Source organism: Bos taurus, chromosome 3, assembly GCF_002263795.3.
Source record: "Bos taurus isolate L1 Dominette 01449 registration number 42190680 breed Hereford chromosome 3, ARS-UCD2.0, whole genome shotgun sequence".
Taxonomy (NCBI): domain Eukaryota; kingdom Metazoa; phylum Chordata; class Mammalia; order Artiodactyla; family Bovidae; genus Bos; species Bos taurus.
Window position 1 is genome coordinate 102,069,331 of NC_037330.1, and position 20,902 is coordinate 102,090,232.

At 55.8% G+C, this 20,902-nt stretch overlaps 3 protein-coding genes and 1 long non-coding RNA gene across 12 annotated transcripts; 1 reads left to right on the forward strand and 3 right to left on the reverse strand.

Annotated features, from left to right (window-relative positions):
* Positions 1-191: 191 nt before the first annotated feature.
* B4GALT2 (beta-1,4-galactosyltransferase 2) lies at positions 192-10,457 on the reverse strand. Of its 8 annotated transcripts, none has more exons than XM_024984166.2 (9): positions 10,173-10,245; positions 9,059-9,241; positions 8,203-8,558; positions 7,765-8,000; positions 4,324-4,514; positions 4,060-4,182; positions 3,844-3,948; positions 1,942-2,025; positions 192-1,068 (listed from the first exon to the last, which is right to left on the reverse strand). In XM_024984166.2, exons 3-9 carry the CDS (start codon positions 8,504-8,506, stop codon positions 918-920), a joined length of 1,194 nt encoding a protein of 397 aa, XP_024839934.1. In that variant the 5' UTR covers positions 8,507-8,558; positions 9,059-9,241; positions 10,173-10,245; the 3' UTR covers positions 192-917.
* Positions 10,458-11,338: 881 nt separating this feature from the next.
* ATP6V0B (ATPase H+ transporting V0 subunit b) lies at positions 11,339-14,676 on the reverse strand. Its single transcript, NM_001038038.2, has 8 exons — positions 14,526-14,676; positions 13,681-13,729; positions 13,365-13,448; positions 13,159-13,236; positions 12,882-12,951; positions 12,718-12,769; positions 12,320-12,510; positions 11,339-11,641 (listed from the first exon to the last, which is right to left on the reverse strand). Exons 1-8 carry the CDS (start codon positions 14,590-14,592, stop codon positions 11,615-11,617), a joined length of 618 nt encoding a protein of 205 aa, NP_001033127.1. The 5' UTR covers positions 14,593-14,676; the 3' UTR covers positions 11,339-11,614.
* Positions 14,677-14,743: 67 nt separating this feature from the next.
* LOC104971821 (uncharacterized) lies at positions 14,744-16,597 on the forward strand. Its single transcript, XR_001498234.3, has 3 exons — positions 14,744-15,117; positions 16,141-16,269; positions 16,434-16,597. It is a non-coding gene; the product is annotated as an uncharacterized lncRNA (long non-coding RNA).
* Positions 16,598-16,666: 69 nt separating this feature from the next.
* DPH2 (diphthamide biosynthesis 2) lies at positions 16,667-20,219 on the reverse strand. Of its 2 annotated transcripts, NM_001078099.2 has the most exon segments (6): positions 16,668-17,596; positions 17,678-17,854; positions 17,944-18,627; positions 18,825-19,048; positions 19,574-19,686; positions 19,884-20,219. In NM_001078099.2, coding segments are annotated over 6 exon segments (1,470 nt in total). In that variant the 5' UTR covers positions 20,031-20,219; the 3' UTR covers positions 16,668-17,471.
* Between the last annotated feature and the right edge of the window lie 683 nt (positions 20,220-20,902).

A 20,902-nucleotide genomic window follows, 5' to 3' on the forward strand; every position in this document is an offset into this window, starting at 1 on the left:
CCGGCCAGGAGGCAGCGGCAGGGTAAAATTTGTCCTTCCAGCCCGCGTAAGTCTAGTGAACCCCTGCGCTTCTAGGGATTTGGGGAACCAGGACAGTCCGGACCAGACAGATTGGGCCAGGCGCCCTTCCCCAAACACACCAGGATCCGAGATTAGGGATCCAGATCCCCATCCCCAAACAGACAAAGGGCTTATCCATTCACGTTTTTTACTAAAGCACCCACACAAGTTTCTGTGCAATGTACAAACACGAGCCGGTCCTGGGGCTACTGCCTTCTCTCTGAGAGGCGGGGTGGGACTGGAACCCAACTGATCCAAGCCCCATCCGCCCCCATGCAAAGCCCAACCCCAAGATCCCAGGCCGTGACACAGCACCCCCTCTGGTCCCCTCCTGGGGCTGCTCCTCAGCAGGGGGTACCCCAGAGTTTGCCCCCTACAATGTTGAGTGAAAAAGGTTTCCCCTCCCCTGGGAGTGTGGGGGATCCTCAGGTCTGAGAATTTCCCCTGGAAGCGACATTGCCCCCTAGTCATACCTCCCACTCTTCTAGGCCCTAGGGGACTCAAGGGGGGGAAACTGAGGCACAGAGAGGTGGAGTGACCTGGCCCAGGCCACTCGGCGAGGCAGTGCAGGGGCTGACCCAACCCTGACAGTGAGGGGGGCTGAACTGGGGAGGGAGGAGCAGGAAGGGTTGACCCCAGAGACGGCCACCCTTGAGGGGCCTGCCCAGGATGGAAGCTCCCCCAAAGTAGGTTCTGAAACTTCCAAGTGCAGCTGGGGGGTGCCTACTGAAGACCCTCAGAAAACAGAGCCCACAGTCTCAGTCCTGGGAGATCCACCCTAGAGCAGCTGCCAGCCAGGCTGTAGGTCAGTCCTCTGACAGGCAATCCTTGGCACTGGGAGCCTTTGTCCACTGGTGTCATCCCCGAGGAGGCCACGAAGGGGGCCGCCCAATGTCCACCGTGATATTGGTGAAGAGTGGTTGCCGAGACACCTCTAAGACCTGGTACCGCACTGACCCGATGCCGTCCCGCTTCATGGTCAGCTTCGTGTTTTGAATCTTGGTAAACCTAGACAGGATAGAAGTGGGTCTAGATCAGGGCTCACCACCAAACCCAGTAGGGATCACTGGGCCCAAGGCTCATGCCCTCCTGGCATCTTCCTGGGGTAACTCAGTTCTCCTCGCTACCCCCTCCACTTGCCTGGGGCCCTTTGGCTCTTGCAACAACCCTCAAAACAGAGATCTCACCCCCTTCAGTCCAGAATCATGACACACTCACCAATTTTTCTCTCACTGCAGACCCAGACACAGGGTACCCCACAGACACCTCAAATACAACGTGTCCTGTATCGTATGCATCATCTTTACTCCCCACACCCACCATCTCTGTGCCACCTTCTCTGTTCCTCATCCTTTAATCATGCCTTCACCATCTATTTATTGAGCAGTCCCCGTGTGCCAGGCCCTCTCTAAGCACCAAGGTCACAGCCATGAACAGAACTGCAAAGTCCTTCCTCTCATGGCAAGTCTTTACCACTAGGGCAAACAAGTAATAGACAAGGAAGACACCAGAATACTGAGGGAGACAGCAGAGGGAAACGGCAGACAGGATGACTGCCGTGGAAGGGGTGGGTGTGGGCCATCAAGCTGACAGCAGAGGTAAAAGCACACAGGCTGACCCTAAACTGAAAATGAGAATTTGCACAGCAGAGTGGCTAGAGCTTAATGGGCCAAGGAGAAAACCCAGAGTAAGATTAGCTGGGAGGTTAGAGCATGTATGGGCAAGCCTCTGTAAGTCAGAGGAAACAGCTTTTTATTCTGTGAGTTAAAAAACACTGAGGGATTTTTAGCCCAGTCTGGGAAAGGGAGGGCCAGGGAACATGAGCTACAAAGAGCCTGCACTAGTGCAGAAGTAAAGGGAAAAGTGGACCGGCTCAGGTACCTTGCAGGGGCGGCACTGATAAGACCTGCTGATGGTCCAGATACGTAGGGTGAGAGCAAGAAGAATCCAGGAGAACTCCTAGATCTGAGGCAAAAGCAACCAGCTAGATGAAACCAGCATCCACAGAGTTCCTTAAGCCAGAAATAACTTGCTATCTCGGCCATGCAGATACCACTAACCAAGGATGGCACCGAGGCATGGACTCTGGCCTGTGCTTCTAAAGCCCCACTGCCACCCTCATCCCAACTGTTTTGATCCTCTCCATCCTTCTTGGCTCACTTCAGATCCCTCTCTGGAGCCAGCCTAACACTGAGTGCCCCTCCTCAGATACCCCAAAGCCCCTCTTCTCCCAGCCTGTCGTCCCTTCCCTACTCACCATAGTTATTAACTTAACTGCTTTTTCATCAGCTCCCTGGATGCCCAGTACTTCATGCTTTTGCCAGATATCAACCCTACATCATTACGGCCACCTCCCTCCCCACTCTGACACCCTGGCTTCAGAGAAAAACTTCGTACTGGTCTGACGGGTGCATGCCAGTTTCACATGCAGCATACCCCCTGGGCTCCACTGATTCCTTTGAGCCTGGTCTACTTTCCTCCTGCTCCACTCAGCAGCCCTGCCAGTCCTTCACCTTCTTCAAACTCAAAGGGTGATCCTTCCAAAGCCAAATGTGGTCTCATCCCTTCCCCACATGAAAGCCCTTCTGTGACTCCCCAGCACCCCTGGGACAAAACTGAAACTCCCAACCTGGGATCAGCAGTGACCCCCCTCCTGTCACTCCCAGCCTTCAGAATGTAATAATGAAGAGTTTCAGGCTCTCAGCGTATACAATGGATGTACACAGTCCAGACTCCTACACATCTGATTCCTTTTATCCAGACTAGCCTCCTCCATCAGCCTGGTGAATACAGTACTGTACCCAAGGTAGGTGTGTGACAAATATTTGTAGAATGAATAACTCTTTTCAAACTCCAGTTTACCATCACCTCCTCCAGGAATACTCCACGCTCCAGTACTTTGGCCACCTGATGTGAACAGCTGACTCATTGGAAAAGACCCTGATGATGGGAAAGACTGAAGGCAGAAGTAGAAGAGGGTGACAGAGGATGAGATGGTTGGATGGCATCACTGATTCAATGGAATGAATTTGGGCAAACTCCAGGAGACGGTGAAGGACGGGGGAGCCTGGCATGCTGCAGTCTATGGGGTCATGAAGAGTCGGACACACAACTTGGCAACTGAACAACAGCCTTCCAGGAAGCCTCCCACCATCACTCCCTCTTCTGCCAGGACAGCACCTTGCCCAAATCACCTTGTGCTGTATCTGCTGGTCTCCCTCCCTAGACTGAATTTCACACAAGCTGCCCAGCAGGGATTAGGTCTGAGTGCTCTGGATCCCCTAACACGCCTCCTGCTCTCCACTACCCATCTCACATACCCTCAGGCATTTCTCCCAGCCAGCATTAAGACACCCATGTGGCTTCCTCCTCAGAGACCAGCCACCTATTCAATCTCAGAGGGCTCAGCAGTGTCTTTCCACTCCCGCCACCCCACACTGCTCGGGGCAATCTCTGTTGGGTCCCTAGGCCCTGGAGCTGTGCCCTGGGCCTGCTGTCTCTTGTCCTATCTGTTCAGGCTGGAGTGAGGTTTGTGAGGGCCCAAGAGAAATGCAAGTTACTCAGTGACAATTTGAGCCCCACCTTTAAATTTCAGTCACTTGCAGAATCAGGCCAGGGGTGAGAGTAGAGCTGGGGACTAAGGGCCAAGGGTGGGGGTGCTGGGAGTCATCAGGAGTCAAGGATCAGGGCCTTGGGATCACCTCTGGGGATTAGCAGCACTGGGACGTCACCTCTATGGGTAAGGGGCCAGGACGGCTGGGGTTGAGGGCGCTGGGGGGTCACCTTTGAGGGTTGGGCTCGTTATGCTTGTCCCGGTCGTGCTTAATCATTCGGTAGCGGCCTATGCGGATGTCTGGACGCGAGATCTTCATCCCAGCCAGGGAGATCCTGGGGTCAAGGACAGCTGGGCTGGAGTGGGCACCAGGATGGGCGAAGAGCCCCGCCCAGTCTGTGCCCACCATCCACACCCCATCGACTCCCCACCCCACCCCCGCTCACCGGTTGAAGATGTCATCATCCTCACCACCCCAACCCCAGTACTCGTTGGGGAAGCCATTGATTCTCAGGAACTGGGATTTATTCAGGCCCGACACACCTCCGAAGTAGCCAGCATAGGGCAGCCTGGGGCACGGAAGACATGCATCAATGAGGAACCTGAGGGGATTCCAGATAGAGGTCTGGCAACAAGCAGGGGAAGGGGCTGGGAGTGACAGCCGGGGCGGGACAGGGAGGCCTGGGTCCAGCAGAGAAGGGAGCCCTCACCGGAAGCCAAATTTGTCCATGGCAATGGCAAAGTGGCGGGGCTGGTCACCACAGCGGTACAGGTTGCGGTCATCCATGGGGACCAGGTCCACGTCACTGAAGATGAAGCAGTTGTAGGTGGAGTCCTCCTTGAGTGCCTCTAGGAAACCCACGTTGAGCAGCTTGGCCCGGTTGAAGGTGTCCTCACCGTGCTGGGGTTGGTGGAGGAGACAGGTCGGCTCTGGGCCTGAGACTTGGAAACATCTGCCACTTGACCACTGTCCAGAGTAGTCCCTGCAGACCTAGCACTACCCGTCAACTCATCCTCCACCGGGGCCTCCAGACTCTCGGGATCAAATCCAGCTCTTTATCTTAGACCTAGCTTTGCAAAGCCTTTTAGAATTTGGTTCCATCTCCTCTCTGGCCAATGACCTCAGACCCCTCAAGCCCAGCTATACTATATTTCTCCACAACCCCAGAACATGCCAGACTTTCCTGCCTCCAGGCCTCAGTGTTAGCAGTTGCCCCTGTCTGGAATGCTCTCCTTCTCCACTTTTCAAATTCATGTCTGGAAAGGCCTCTGTTAGCAAACCTCCCCGCCCCAGTATAATTACTCATTCCCTCCCCTGTGCTTCACTTATGCCAGGTCCATTCAAACGGTTGCAATTTAGGGCTGTCATTTCATTCATTCCTTCAATCGTGCCCCTTGGCCCTGTCCTTGGTGCCAGGCATCTTCTCTGTGCCAGTGAGGATCTTAAAGATGAGTGGCCCTGAGCACACTGCTTCCCTACTGAGCATGTCATGGAGTGAAATGAACAAAGAACGTCCCCAAATGGCCAGCATCTAAGATGAGCCACCTGTCCCCTCTGGCTCTTGTAGATCCACGTCCAACTCCCTGGGCAGCCTCTGGGACCAGGCTCAATTCACTTGTCTCCCCAATAAAATGAGAGGCATAGTGAGCCTGGAGTCCCCCAAGAAATGGGGCTGTGGGATCAGGTCTCCTTGAGGTTGGCCTCCTGGCCATGCAGCCCCAAACTCTGAATTCTGGCCAGAGGAAGGAGGGTTTCATGGAAGGAGCTGGCTGGCCCCTGAAGTCCCTGTGCCAACCCATGATCTCCAGGCTGGAGCCAGAGAGGCTCCTGGTCTTCAAGTAGGCTCTCTTGGAAGGAGAGGAGTAGTAGCCCCTCCTCCCTACCAGCCAACCTGGGCCCAAGAGAGCAAGAGCGGCTCCCCTGGACCCTGAACGGCCCGGCCCCACCTGCTCTCTTTCCTCCTTGCCCTGAACCTTCTTTCCCACCAGCCCTTGGAGCAATAGTCCGTTTTCTCCATCTGCACTCCTTCCTAACCTCTCTCACCACCCCGGAGCCCTAGGTTTCTCCCACAGGGCTCATAAACCTGCCCATTTCTCTCTCACCCAAAGAAAGCCCTTCCTTTAGACCCCACCCTACCTTTTGCGTTCCCTTCTCAGCAGAATTTTTTTTTTTTTAATAAAGAGTTGTCTCCAATTGGCTACTTGCATTTTGTCAGATCTGATTCCTTCTGCAACCCACTGCAATCTGCTTCCGCCCCCACCATGCCCCTGAAATGGCTCTCGCTGGGCCCACCTTGTTGCTAAATCCACTGGACGCTTCTCGGTCTACATCCTTCCTTACTCCCCCAGCAGCGCTCACGCAGCTGCCACGCTGCCTTCTTGACGCTTATTCCTGGGTGCTGGGACACCAAGTTCTCTTGGGTCTCCTCGAACCTTTCTGGCCAACCCTTGCAGCCTCTGTGGTCTTTCTCCACCCATTCCTTACATGCTGGCTTTCTCCTCTCAGGTCCCAGGCCCCACCCCAGGCAGGCTGAACATGGCTGGTTTTAGGGACCATCTATATACTGGTGGCTCCCAGATCCCTCTCCACCTCAGACTTCACTCCTAGGTCAGTTCATTTGTCCAAATGCCTGCTGACCGTTCCTCTTATACTTCCCCCAGGCACTCAAACTCATCACATGCAAAAAAGACACATTCTCCCCCAGACCCGGCCCAGATCCTGTGTTCCCATCTCACAGGCGCAACCATACATGGGGCCAGCAGTCAAGACAGAGAGCCTCAAGGTGTCCTGGCACCTCCCTTTCCTCTCAGCTACTTGTATCACATCTCTCCTCTCATCTGCACGACTCCTGCCCAACTCACAGGCACATTCACCACCTCCACCCTGAACACAGTAGCCTCTTCCCAACCAGGCGCCCTACCTCCCACTCCCCTTCCACCCCATTGTCCACATGTAGTCAGAGCAATCTTTCTAAGAAGCACACACACACATTACCCTCTCCCTAAAACCTCACTATGGGAACTCCCCTGGTGGTCCAGGGGTTAAGAATCTGCCTTCCAGTGTAAGGGACATGGGTTTGATCCCTGGTTGGGGAACTAAGATCCCACATGCCATGGGGATCCCAACTAAGCCTGTGCACTGCAGCTACCGAGCCCACACACTCTAGAGCCCACACCATAACTAGAGAGCCTGCGTTGCCCCCAGTGAAGACCCAGCATAGCCAAAAAAAGACAAAACGGTGCCCCATCACTTTCACGCTGGAATCCAGCTGCTTGAGATGCCTCCTGGGACCCTTGTGGCTGTGGCCTCCACTAGTTCTCCCAACCTCACCTCTGCTACCCACCCTGCATGTGGCATCTCTCACCTCAGCTGCCAGTTCCCAAACACAGGAGATCAGTTCTCTCACTGGGGCCTGGGGTCTCCTCTGTCCCTTGCCTAGAATGCTTGCCTTCCCCAGTCCCTGCACTGGCTGATGCCTATTTATCCCTCAAGACCCATCTCAATGGTTACTTTCCCACCCTGGGGCTAAACTGGGCCGCTTGGTCGCTTCACAGCTCCCTGCTCCTACTCCAGTGACACACCACTGTCCTGGAGTCAAAGGGATCCAAGTTCAAGTCTGGGGATTCTCTGTGGGGAGGAGGGCCTGTATCAGACCTTCTCCAGGCCCCAGAAGCCAGCCCCAGCCAGGCCCATGGCAGTGGGCTTGGAGCCTGAGCTGAATTCCTGGATCTCAGCTGTGCTCAGCACTTGGCCCTAAGGCAGTCTTGATCTCTCTTTCAGGTCTAACTCTCTCTCTGCTCAGGACCCTCAATATCTCATAGCCAGTGTACCCTAAGCTACCACCACCATGGGGTGGGGCCTACCAAAGGTAAACAATGGCACTCACCCACAACAGAGGCTACGCACACCTGGCCGTGTGTCCACCACCACTAACACGTATGCAATCCCCTGAAGGCACATGCAAACCCACATGTGCACGAAGTGACATGCACGGACCCCCACACGTACATCGCATGTCCACACAGCTATCCAGGCATCCAGGAATGCCCCCAACCGCACAGACGCACCAACAGGCACGTGGGCCCCTCCCCACAGGTGCTCGGGGGTTCCCTGGTGGCCGGTGACCAGCCTGGAGGCTGCGGCTGCGCACCTGGTTGATGACGTAGATGCCATAGCGTAGTCGCTGTCGCCTGAGGATGGGATGCAGGTAGTGGAGCCAGTAGCGTAGGTGGTGTTCCCGGTGTCGGAAGGGGATGATGACTGCCACCGTCTGGGCTGGGGTGCAGTCGGGAGGCGTATAGCGGCCACCGAGGAGGACACCTGGGTTCTCCCTCTGCACCCGCTCCAGGGGCATGGGTGAGGTGAACTCAATCAGCAGTCGGCCCACTGCAGGCAGGACAGGGGCAGGAATTAGGTCTTCATCGGAACCCAAGGACGCCAGCCCCCTCCCTCTACCTGGGGTGGGCCAGGGAATCCCAGGAATAGCCCTCTACCAACACACAACACCTGTGGCGCCCCCGGGGATCAAGACTCCACTCCCCCAGACCTTGGCCCACCCCTAGAGGCAAGCCCCACCCCGCAGGCTCACCAAGGCCAGGCGGCGAGTCAGGACAGGGTGGCAGGACAGGAGCCGTGGGGCCGGGCCGGGCGCTGGGAGCCTCGGGGAGCCCGGAGCTAGGGGCAGTGGCGTTTGGCCGAGAGCAGTTGGTGCTGCTGCTGGCAGCTGGGTGGAGGGCACGGGAGGGGCCCCGTGCACTGAAGCGGCTGAAGAAGGCCAAGTGCTGGGCGTAGACGTCAAAGTAGAGGATGACGGCCACGAGGAAGTGCAGCAGGCAGAGAAGGAGCACGGCCTTGCACACGCGCTCCAGCGTCCCCCCCAGCAGTCTGCTCATCCCGCAGGCGGCCGCCGGCCCGCCCAATGGGCCCGGGCATCCGGCTGCCGGCCTGAGCAGGGGTGGGAGAGAGACACACCCAGCAGGTCAGGGCCAGAGGGGCAAGGCCACCCACCCACCTTCTGTGCACTGCTCACATTCTTAGACGTGCATGCTCACACTTACCTGCTCACACCCCTTGACTTAAATTCTACCTGTAAATACACACACACGGTCCCTGGCAACTCACTACTCATGCATCTTCACACACTTGAGTACTAACCCACACGTGCTTTCCTTCCTCATCCTCACTGACACATAGACACATGGAGAGCCTCACCTACCCTCACACTTGGGTCAGTGTCCTTCTTACCCAACTTCACACCCTCCCCCCAACCATGGATCATGGGCACATGACCTCTGATCACACCAGCTCATATCTGAACACAGAAACACACTTATGTACAGAACCACACGGGTTCTCTGTGCCCCAGAGAACAAACGCCCACAGGGTAGCATCCTCAACCCAGGAGTCCTGGTCTGAGGAAAGAAGAGCATTTACTGAGTATTTACCATGCCAGAGCACTTGGTACTCAAGACTTCATTTAGTCCTTCTGGAACATGGGGGTGGGCAGTGATTTCTTTGGTCAGGTCCCAGTGGGGAGTAGGCCAGGCCATCTGGGAGAAGGCTGGGAAGTGGACCTCAGCATGCAGGTGGCCCAAGTTTGAACAAGATGTTTATGGGATCACTTCCCTCTGGAGCAAGAGGTGAAAAGACAGGATGGGGCCCAGGACATCCCTCCCATAAGACCTCAAGGATTGGTTCTGATTCCCAGAAAGGGAAACGCTTGGCCCCTGGAGGCAGCATGTCAGGAGAGGGTTTTGCCTGGGCCATGGCTCTAACTGGGGGTCCCACAGCAATAACACTTCTGGGGGCACTTCTGGCAGGCCTTCAGAGAGCAGGCTGAGTCTCCCTCAGATACACAGTATCTATCACACACAAACACCCTGGGTCCCAGCTACAGTCAGATACACTGTAGCTGCACTCAGATACACAGAGAACTACATTAAGAGTCACAGACACGCCTGGGTGACGGTAACAATAATGCCCCGAGTCACCCACTCACAAACAAAGCCGCGCTCCCGGGCTTACACAGTCACACAGACAGGCTCTCTGGCAGCTCACAGCACCCCGACCCACGTGCAAACACTCCCACCACTCCCTCCGGGTCAGGGGTTTTGGGTCAGGCTGCCGGTCAGGCTGCGAGGTGAGTTTGGGCGGGGCTGGAGGGCTGAGTGGCCTGAACACGTGGCACCCCTGGACAGGGAAGCAGCGAAGACCAGGTGGGTGTGGAGCCTGGGGGGGAGGGGGCTTGGAGAAGAGGATGTGGGTTGGGGGTCGAGGCAAAGGGGCGACGTAAGTGGAGCGCCTCCCCACGCCACGAGGCCGGGGTGGAGCGAGGACAATAAGGGAGGCTGGCTGGGGGCGGGCAGAGGAGTCCGAGGGGGACTGGGGGAGCCGAGGGATGGGGGTAGGGTGGGGTGACGGCAGGCCGGGGTCTGGCCGCCAGCGCCTCTCACCGGGTCCTGGGCGGGGATCTCGGGGCCGCGCTCGGGGCGCCCCTCGTGGGGCCGGGTCTGGAATCTCGGGGCCCCGAGCTGGGGGCCGCGAGCGCCCCCCTCTCACCCAGCGCTCGGGGCTCAGCAGGGGGCGCCGCTCCGGCTCCGGCTGGATTCCGGGCTCCGGCGGCTGCGGTCGGCTCCGTTCCCCATGGCCCGGCCCCGCCGCCTTCCTCCTCCCGGTCAGCGGCCCCCGCGGCCCCCAGGCCGCCTCCCGCCGCCGCCGCCGTCGCGGGCCATGGAGCCGAGCCGCCCCGGGGGGCAGGGCGGGGCCGGGCGGCCGGGCAGACCCACGGACCCGCCGACCGACGGACTACAGCGCCGCCGCCTCCCTCCCGCGCTACGGCGCCTCGGAGGGGCAGGCCCGGCCAGCGCGCCCGCGCGCGCGTCCCCGCGGCCCCCGCCTCCAGCGCGCCCGTACCCGCCGCGCGCCTCCGACGCCCGCCCCTGCTGGCCGCCGAGCGCGGCCGCGGAGCGAGGGTACCGAGGAACAGGGAGGGGCAGGAGAAATTGATCAGACTCATCCAAGGGCTCCGAACCGGAGGTGTGGATGGGTCAAACCCGTTTTGGAAGAATGGGGTCTGGTTGGAGCGCGAACTCAGCCAAACAAGGGCACCTGGAAGTTCGTCAGGGAGGTCAGGAATTTGTTGGCTCATCGATGGGAGCAGAATCAAAAGGCCCACCGGTGGAGATGGCTGCTAGTTGGGCAGGACGCTTAAAGGTGTGAATCGGTGTGTGTGGCAGGGGCTTCTAGGGGAACAGGAGGTTGGGTAAGAGGTTGGACAGGCGGGGGAGGAGCTGGGCACAGCCCTGGGAACATGAGGTCAAACTAGTTACGGGCATGGGATGCTGCAGGGATGAACACAGATGAATGAAAGGGTTCCAAGGCCCCAGAGGAAGAGATGGTTGGATGCCCGAGGGGAGAACCAGGTAATAAATGCAGTCAACTGGGGCTGAGCTGACCAGAGCCCTGAGGGAATGGGGTTGGTCACCTCCTCCCACAATCAAGCAAGGGGCCCACATCCCCAGACTCGCTCCTTCAATAAAGAGGGTTAGAGCTACAGAGGCCCCAGCCCAGCACCACTCCCTTCCCACCCAGGAGCCAGTGCTGTCCAGAACAGAGACAGCGTGTATGAACTGGAATGCTAGAGAGGCTGGCATGAAGTCGAGGCCTACAGGTCTCTTTACCCTTCTGTGAAAGGTGGTGGCGAAGGAATGCAAAAGAAGCAGCACTGACCCAGACCGATACCACCACATTTATTTCACAAACACTGGGAAGACGAGGTGGGGGAGGGACACAGGTGCGAAGCCACACAGCCACCTGCAGCCCCCTCCCCACACTGAGAATCCAGCCAGGCAGAGCCTCCAAGTCGGCAGGCAGCACGAAGTGAGTGTAGGGAGGGCCCTGAACACCAAGCCCCCTGAAAGTCTAAGGGGTACAGCTCCAGCCGTCCCAGGGAAAACCACAAATAAATAAGAGTGGGGCACGGCCCCACCCACACAGACCATCTAATCACCCATCTTCACTCTGGAGGTCTGCAAGAGAAGAAAAGCAGAAATCAGGCAGGGACAAAAAAATTGATTAGACAATGACATGTGACAGAAGATGAGACCCATGGCAGGATGGCCAGACCACAACCACGGATGACTGGACCACGATGGACATGCTGTGACAAACACAGTGAATGGGGACAGAGACAACTACGAGACTCGATGCAGAGAAGTGGCATGTGGACATGCCAGTCTCTTGAGAGTCAACTCAGTCAGATGCCCACAGTCACGCTCAAGATCCTCAGGCTGATCCTTAGCCACACTCACACACTGTCAGACAAACAAGATACACACATCTCAGACATGCTGTCCAACTGACAATACAGTCAAACACACCAAGACAGACCACAACAGACACGATCCCAACCTGGTCTAGACTGCAAAGACACAGAGGAACAGAAAAATAACAGAATCGGAAAAGAGAGCAAATCTTTCATACACAGAAACAATGTAACAAAAAAAGATGTTATCAGTGATACCATGTTAAAGACAGAAATAAATGGAAAGCTCAAAAGGGGAAAACCAGAAGATGAGAAGGAGGCAGCGAAAGCTGTTCAGGGGTTTTATGGTTACAGATGTAGAAGGGAGCACTGTGGCTCCTCCAGAAGAAGGGTGAGACTGCACTGGGGACAAGGACAGAGGCTCCCCAGGGGGATTCAGCACCTGAAGGATTGCAACGATGACCCCAAAAAGGCCGATGGCACTGCCAAAGATCTCCACGATGAGAATCTTTACAAAGAGGCTGGGGTTCTGTGCATCAGCCAAGGCGGCTCCACTGCCCACGATGCCCACGCAGACTCCACAGAAGAGGTTAGACAGGCCCACTGTGAGGCCAGCCCCAAACATGGAGTAACCTGGAGGGATGGAAAGGGAGCGCTGATATTGAACCAGACACAGGAAAATGAAGGCAAGGGTCCAACATGGACTAATGGGACCAGCCAGCACCCCAACTCTGCAAAGCAGGCCAAAGAATATCACAATGAAGAGTCTAAGCTGGGGTGTGCACTGGAGGGGGAATCATCTGTGAAGCCCCAATTTTCTGCCTTCACACACCCACCTACCTGCATGGTAATTTCGATGGCCAATAGCCTTGGGGTCAGTAGCACTGAAGGGCTGAGGGAGGCAGAGAAATAATCAGAAACCATTCCCTACTCCACTCCCCCTCCCCCACCAAGCAATATAAAACACACTGGAATTGAGACCCATCCCACCTAGTCTTCCATACCTCAGCCATGTTGCTAATGACAATTGCCATGATGATGCCGTAGATGGCCACAGCCTCACAGAAGATGATACTGGTAGTAGTAATGGGGGATTAGGGGGCGAAGAGGAGAAAGAGATGAGAAAGAAGCCAACCTTCCTCCCTGGAGAGTCTCCAACCACCTTCCTCCACTGACATCCCACCCCATCAGGAGGCCGGTGAGGAGCAGCATGTAACGTAGGTCAAATACACAGGCAGCTCCCACTTGGTTCTGACAACCTTACAAGGGTCCTACACTTACCTGACCAGGTTCTTAGTCTTGATCCTGGGGGCCTTCACCCCTCCTCCAATGATGGAAGAGCCAGTGATATAAATGCCCCTGATGGACAAATAAGAAACCAATGAGCAGAGCCCAAACTTGTCATTGCCCCCAAGATGACTAAGAACCCAAAGACACCCCCTGCTATGATTCAGCCCCCTTCCCTGTCCCATGACCCCAACACTCACCATGCTGCCCCAACCACAGACAAGGAGATAGCTAGGCCAATGCCCAGGTTTGACCACATGAAGGGGGAAGTCTCTGTCAGGAACCTGGTGCGCAGACAGGGAGAAAGACAATTCAGTCCTTATGGAGAAGTGGGCACAAAATCCACCCCGACCCTACTCCAACCCCTCCAGTCCTGGATGCTGAAACAAAACACTTCGTATTTCCCAATGGTCCACACCCCAGACAGCTGGGGAGCAGGAGCAGGTGGGGAGGGAAGGACTTCAGATCAGAGAGGGCAGGTGTCAAAGAAGCTCCTAGGGGAAACCTCTCCCTTACCATGCCACATCGAAGCGGAAGCCCAAGTCAAAAATGGTGTAGCAGATTCCTACAGCAATGAGAAAAACGGGGTTAGGGGCCTGCTCTCTAGACAGAAGTTCCACAACTTAGGCAAGAAGTTGCTGCCCAGCAGATGGGCCAGCTTCCCAAAGGTCTGCATACACCTAAGTCAAGACAGAGTCCTTTGGCTCTCCCCAAAATGAAAGCACAGCTGCCTATACAGATTCCTCTGCTCAGGCCTCCATTTTCTGCCATTCTCTCAAGAACCTATCTCCCTCTGTGACACCATATCCCAGACGGAGACCCGTCAAGGAGAGCAACCAGGAGGCCTGAATACCCTGGAGGAGGGGAGGGAGCAACAGCTCGGGCCAGGCCCCACCAGATGCAGCCAGCCCTGTCGGAGCGGCTGTTTACTCAACACGCTGTGGGTGCGGGGGGAGGGCAAAACGACCGGGAAAAAAGGAACTGGAGCAGCCGGCTCGCGACCCCGGCAGGCCCGTCAGGAGCAAGACAGGGAGAGCGCAGGAAGCCGGGGAACGGAGCCCAGTGACAGAAGGGTACCAGGGCTGCGATCGCTCGCGGTCCCCACAGAGCCCCGCCCGCGCCGCCCCCCCCCCCCGCCGCCCCCCCCCCCGCCCCGCCCAACCCCACTCCTCAAGCAGCTGAAGATACAAGCCTCCTCTGTCCGGGTTAGGGGCCCAGACAGACGCGAGGCAAATCCAGGAGCCTGAGGTATTAGAACCCGCGTCAGGACCTAATACTCCCAACACTCCAACCTCCCCGCTGGGCTCCAGCCGGGTCAGCTCGGCCCGAAGCCGTCCCCGCCCTCCAGGGCGCGGCCTCACCCACGACGAGCAGGCAGGCCCAGAAGGCCACGAAGACCCCGGAGTAGAGCAGCACTAGCCCCGTCATGGCGGCAAAGACGGCGGGACGCGGGTCGAGGGGAGCCTGAGCTCAAACCGCGTCCCTGCGTCCCCGTCCTCCCCGTAGACCGTCGGCCCGCCCCGCGGTGTCACCTGACTGATCCACGTGACCCGCAGGCGTCACGTGACCTCACATCGGGCCCGGCGCTCGGTCGCCGGCGGTCTAGGAAATTGGCGACGCCGGAATTGCAGGCGCAGAGGATTGTGGTGATCGTAGTCTCGCGGCCCGAAACTTTCTTGCCGAATACCTCGATCGTTGCCTGGCCGGTCCATCTAGGGTCGGGCCGCACCCGCCTGTTGTACTCCCGGACACTCCGCCCAGCTCCGGCCCACCAGCCCTGCTTTCCACCCGAGCCTGCTCACCGCTGCCCTAGCTTAGTCTCCAAGCCAGTGCTGATCCCGCGGGCCTCCTCCCTGACCGTCCCACCCAGCTCGCGAGGGTGTCTGACCCGTCCCTCACTGAGCTCATGCTGTTTCCTCTGCCTGAAGCACGTTTCTTCGTGCTCACCCCAAGGTCGGCCAACACCTAATGATCTTAAGATACGTTCTTCCAGGAAGCTTTCCCTAGCCAGAGGCAGGAGAGTGCGCCCGCTCTAGGGTCTCCCGCCACCCTGGCGATTCTTACATAACTTCAATAAGATCATGTCACTCTCTTTAAATACCTCGGTGGCTCCCCTTTCCCTCGCAATAAAAACCATGGTCCTTATAATGGTCTACCAGGCCTCTTACCCTGATTGCGTTGCCGAAGTTTCTTGCTAACTCCCTCCTCTGGCTGCCCTGTTGTTGTTAAGTCACTAAGTCATAACTCTTTGTAACCCCATGGACTACAGCACACCAGGCTTCCTTGTCCTTCACTATCTCCCAGAATTTGCTCAAACTCATATCCACTGAGTCGATGATGCCATCCAACCAGCTCATCCTCTGTCCTGCCCTTCTCCTTCTGCCCTCAATCTTTCCCAGCTTCAGGGTCTTTTCCAAAGGCTGCACTGGCCTCCTGGCTATTTCTTGAACACAATCGTACCCTCAATGCATTGCACTTGTTCCCTCAGCTTCTTCTAATTATTCACATGGTTCACTCAAAACTTCTTTCAGTCTTTGCTCAAAGTCTTCTCTGATCATCCTGTTTAATACTGTAGCCCTTTCTCTTACCCTCCTTCTCAGCGTTATATTGCTCCATAGCCCTTATTACCATTCTGCATACTGTTCTGATTGTCTTCTCCACCACAAAAATGTAAGCAACCATGGAAGGATTCCTAAACTGCTGATTTCCAGTGCTTGGCACACCCCAGGTGTTCAATCCATATTTATAGAATACATGACTGATGCTCACCTTGTCCCAATTACCACGATCAGTTTACAGAACTGCCTCTACCAGTAGACTGTGCAATCCTTGAGGGCAGAAATCACAACACCCTAACAGTGTTAGTCAGTCAGCTGTTTCTGATTCTTTGCGACCCCTGGACTGTAGCCCGCAAGGCTCCCCCCATGGAATTCTCCAGCCAAGAATACTGGTATGAGTAGCCATTACCTTCTCCAGGGGAATCTTCCCGACCCAGGGATCGAACCCAGGTTTCCTGAATTGAAGGCAGATTCTTTACCATCTGAGCCACCAGAGGGACAATGCCAATATGTCGAGATTTTCAGCAAATGAAGGGAACTAACTAAGGTGAGTCATTTTCACTTCACCCCTCTAAACCCTTAGGATCTAGCAACTCCACTTTGCTTTAAGTACCCACAATGATGGTCTATGCCTGTGTGTTTGAGCATGGTGTACCCTTTGTCCAAATGTCCTTTTCACTCCATTACTTCTGATTTGTTTTTTCCTTCAAGAGATCCAGCTGAGGTAACACCCTCTCTAAGAAGCCTCTTCTGGGCTCCAGCTGCCTCTGGGGACTTCCTTCCTCATAAAGAATACTGCTTCACCCTGTGGTAATTGCCTTTTTAGCTGCCTCTCTTCCCAGCTACACTGTGAGGGCAGGACTCCTCTCAAATATAATTCAGATCTCAACCCACAGGACCTGTGCAGGACTTGCAGTATTTGATGAATAAAAAGAAAACAAGGAGAAAAATTATCTGGTTTATTCAAGTTTCTGTGACCTCCCTGAAAAACAAATTGGAGTCAGTGTAGACCAGCAGTGCCCAACAGAACTTTCTGCAGCGATAGAAATGTCTTGGAGCTGTGCCGTCCTCTCATGTGGCTATCTGAGTACTGAAATATGATTAGTGTGACTGAGAAACTGAGCTTTTAATCTTAATTCAAATTTATGTTTGACAACCACATGTATTGTGTAGCTAAGTGTAGACCAGTGATTCTTAACTGGGGATGCTTTTGCCCCCATAGGGGACATTTGTCAACATATGGAGACATTTCTGTTTATCATAATTGGAGAGGGGTATGCTACTGGCACCTATTGGGCAGAAACCAGAGATGATGCTAAACATCCTATAATACACAAGACAGCCCATCACAAACACTTATCTGGCCCAAAACATCAACAGTGCCAAGGCTGGAAAACTGTGGTCTAAACATCTAGCACCTGCCTTTGAAAAAGACAGACCCTCAACTGCACAGCAGGAACCTGGATTGGCCAGAGGTCTTGGGTTGCTCCCAGGAGAACAGATGGCCCAGAGGCTTCAGGGAAGACCTAAAGCTGTTCCCTCGTCAAACAACAGACCTTTACCAAGCAAGTATGGGCTAAGCCTTGTGCCAGTGCCAGGACAGGACAAGACAAGACAGAGCTGGAGCCTGTCCTCAGTGAGGGGCTGCCTCAGTGAGAGGCTCCTTCAAGGATCCTGGCAGAACAGTGAGGTTGGTGCAGGGAGCACTAAAGGTCTTAAGTCCACCTGTGGCTCTGGTCCCACATGGTATCAGCTATTTCCCTCATCCTCATAGGCGATGGCAATTCCTCGTCTTCCGCTTACAGCTCCCGTCACCGGCGTCTGACCCAGGCTGGGTTGCAGTCCTTTCCAGCTCCGGGAACTAAGGAATGAGGCTGCAGAGGGAGGGGGTTGAGGCTGAATGAGCTGAACAGGGGGGAAGGGTTCAGATGGGAGTGGAGATCTGCCACACTCACCTGCAGGGCTGCTCTCAGCCAGCTCCAGCTGGGGCTTCGGGGTCAGGGCTGAGCACCCAGGATCATCTGATGGCTTCCAGGCAGGTGGGGGTCGGAGGTCCCCAGTAATGAGTGACACATCTGGGGCATCCCATAGCTCTGAGTCAGGTGGAGGGAGGGGCACGTGGAAGGGAGAGCCTGGAAGGGAGGGAAAAAAAAGATTCATAGTGGCCCCCCAGCTTCATGCCCCAAGTGTTTCTAGTTTAGGCAGTGCCCCCACCACTCACCAGGCAATAAGTCCGTATAATGTGTGAGGTGGGGAGCCAGGCCTGGAGGTGGCCATGCAGGGTTGCAGGCAGCCTCCAGCTCACATGGTGCTAATACAGGCCTGAAGAAGCTGCCAGAAGGCTGGGGGGCAAGGGTACCCAGAGGACAGGCCAACAGCACAAAGACATCCACCTCAGGGAAGTTGGCAAGCTTGGCAGGCGTGGGTCGCCCAAGGGCCAACACATAGCTACGCTTGCCAGCAGCCTGTGTCAAATTCCGCAAGTGTGCCAGGGCCTCCCGGTGTCGGGCCACACCCAGTGTGCCCGCCAGCAGCCCCACCACACGGGCATCTCTGGCCCTCTCTATCAGATAGCGTCTGCGTGCTCTTAGCCGCCCAGCCCGGACACCTTCATCCTGAGTCCGGCCTGTATCCGGGCAGCAGGAGGAGAAGGGCCGCCCTGGTGCCCAGCCCAAAAGCAGCCGGCTTAGGTCTGGGTCAAGATCAGGGTCAGAGATGGCCTCAGAGCCCCCCACATAGAAGGCACCATACTCTTCCAGACACCTCCCTGGAGCCAAAGGGAAGCGGCGCCCAAAACGCTCCAGGGGCTCAGGATTTGGATTGAAGGAGCCTGCTGGCAGGGGAAGAGCTGGGCTGGAGACAAGCAGGTCCAGGTACCGTGGGCGCAGAAGGGTGGCCAAGGCCTCTGGAAGAAGAAGGTGGTGTCAAGGTTGGGGCCTGGTAAAAAGGGATCCCCCTCATCCCCAGGAGACTGATTGGGACCCAAAAGGAGAGGGTGGGGCCCAGCCCATGTTGAGAACTCCACAGGAGTGTACTGAAAGGGAGGAATAAGGCACAAACTGGTCAGCCCACCCTACCCGCATGCACAAGCAAAACCCTCACCCAGGGCGTGGGCACAGGATGGCTCACTGAGCAGCACCACAGGCGCTGTGGGGTCTGGGTTCTGGGCCTCAAAGGCCTTAGCGCAGAGCTCCAAGGCTACAGATCGTTGACCGAGGACGAAGGCCACGGGCAGTGGGCGGGCAGGAGGGCTTAAGCAGGCAGGGCCAAAATGTACAAGGGCCTGAGCTCCAGCTTGCTCAGCACCCAGTACATCCACACAGCAGCTGCAGGGGAGATACCATCATGAGAGAGCTTCTCATTGGAAAAAGTATTGCTGTCATCAATGGAAAATGTGGTCAGTGAAGAAAACCATGTTATGAAAAGACGGGGTGGGAGCTGAGTGGGACATTCAAGAGGAAGGGGACGTATGTTAAGCTACGGCTGATACGTGTTGATGTATGGCAGAAATGAACACAACACTGTTAAGCAATTCAGTCAGTTCAGCTGCTCAGTCGTGTCCTACTCTTTGTGACCCCAAGAACCACAGCACACCAAGCCTCCCTGTCCATCACCAACTCCCAGAGTTTACCCACACTCATGTCCATTGAGTCGGTGATGCCATCTAACCATCTCATCCTCCATTTAAAAATAAAACGAAAAGACAGTGTCACTAAGAGCGAGTATCAGGAAAGGAATCATCATCATGAAGGAGAAACAAAGCTACTGAGGGGCAGACACTGTCATAAAGGAGAAACACCATCAGCCCTGGATCCCTACCTCACCCTCGATACTCAAGCTGAAGTTCACACCTGCCATAGGCTGTGTCTCCCAGAATGAACATCTTCGACCCGGTAGCCTCCTCCAGTAGTGCTGCCACGGCCCCAGCATCTCCCAATAGCTGGTCAGGGAACTGCAAGGCCACCTGTAAGCATGTACCATGGAGTCAGAACAGCCTCTCCTGCACCGAAGGTGTCTTCAAGGGAAACCTTTAAGGGAGTCCCTACCTAACCTTCCAAGCCTCTCCACCCTGCGAAGCATCTACCCCATTCCCAGCCTCACAAAACTACCCCAAGATCCCAATCCTCTGGCAGACCCCTCCGCTCCCCAACGTGCCCTCACCCGCTGACACCCCAGGTCGCGGACAAATCCAACGACTCGCTCCAGCTCGTACACTCGGTCCAGGTCTCCAAGAGAAGTGCGCAGCCCGGCAGAGCCTGCCTCTCGCTGCAGCGCCGCCTCCGCAGGGCTGCTGAAGGTAGACTCCATGAGGCACAGTTTGGGTGGCGGCAGGCAATGGGAACCTCCCTCCGTCAGCTTCAGGCCCCGCGTGCTCAAAAACAGCCCTCAAAGGGTCAGAATCGATTGGTGGGGATGGTGGGCGGGGAGGCGCTGGGGAGTTAATCTACCCTAAGCCCTTTAGCCAGCTCCTCTCCCACGACAACTCCTGTTTCTCCGCTTTACCACTACACATGGGCCTCCCCCGGAGACTACTTCCGGGTGTTTGAGGCGGGACTGACGGCAATTATACCCGTCTAAAACTGAACTGAACTGAAAACCTGCATGGCCAATCCCCGCCAAGCCATCCCGAGAACCAACGGTCAGCCTCTGAGCCTGAAGCCAATCGGAAGTGCCTCAGAGGAAGAGCGGAGGCTTGTGGGTGTTGTAGTTTTCCTGGCTCTCATCTCCTGGCGCTCGTCTTCCAGTTCAGCCTCTATGCCCCCTCAGACACACCGATTGCCTGAAAGTAACTACGCTGGTTTGAGCAGTTCCTATCCGCCTACACTGTTAAGGACTTCCCGTGCACTCTATCACCTTGGGAGGTGGCATTGCGTAATTTTTAAGTGAAATACCAAACTGCCTGGGTTTGAATATTGGGCTATGCCACGTAACTACTTACTCAAGTTATTCAACGTCTTTATGACTTGTTTCCTCAGAAGGAGGTTATAACAGTAGTACTTTTAATAGGATTGCGGGGGCAAATTAATTTCGATATAAAACTTCATAAAGCGGTCCTCTGCATAGCACATGCACTGAAATCATCCACTATTATCCTCACAGCAGTCTGTCCATTAGGCAAACATGGAGCACTTTTTGTTCGCCAGGGACTCACATTCTGAGTTTAGTCTTTGGAGTAAGAG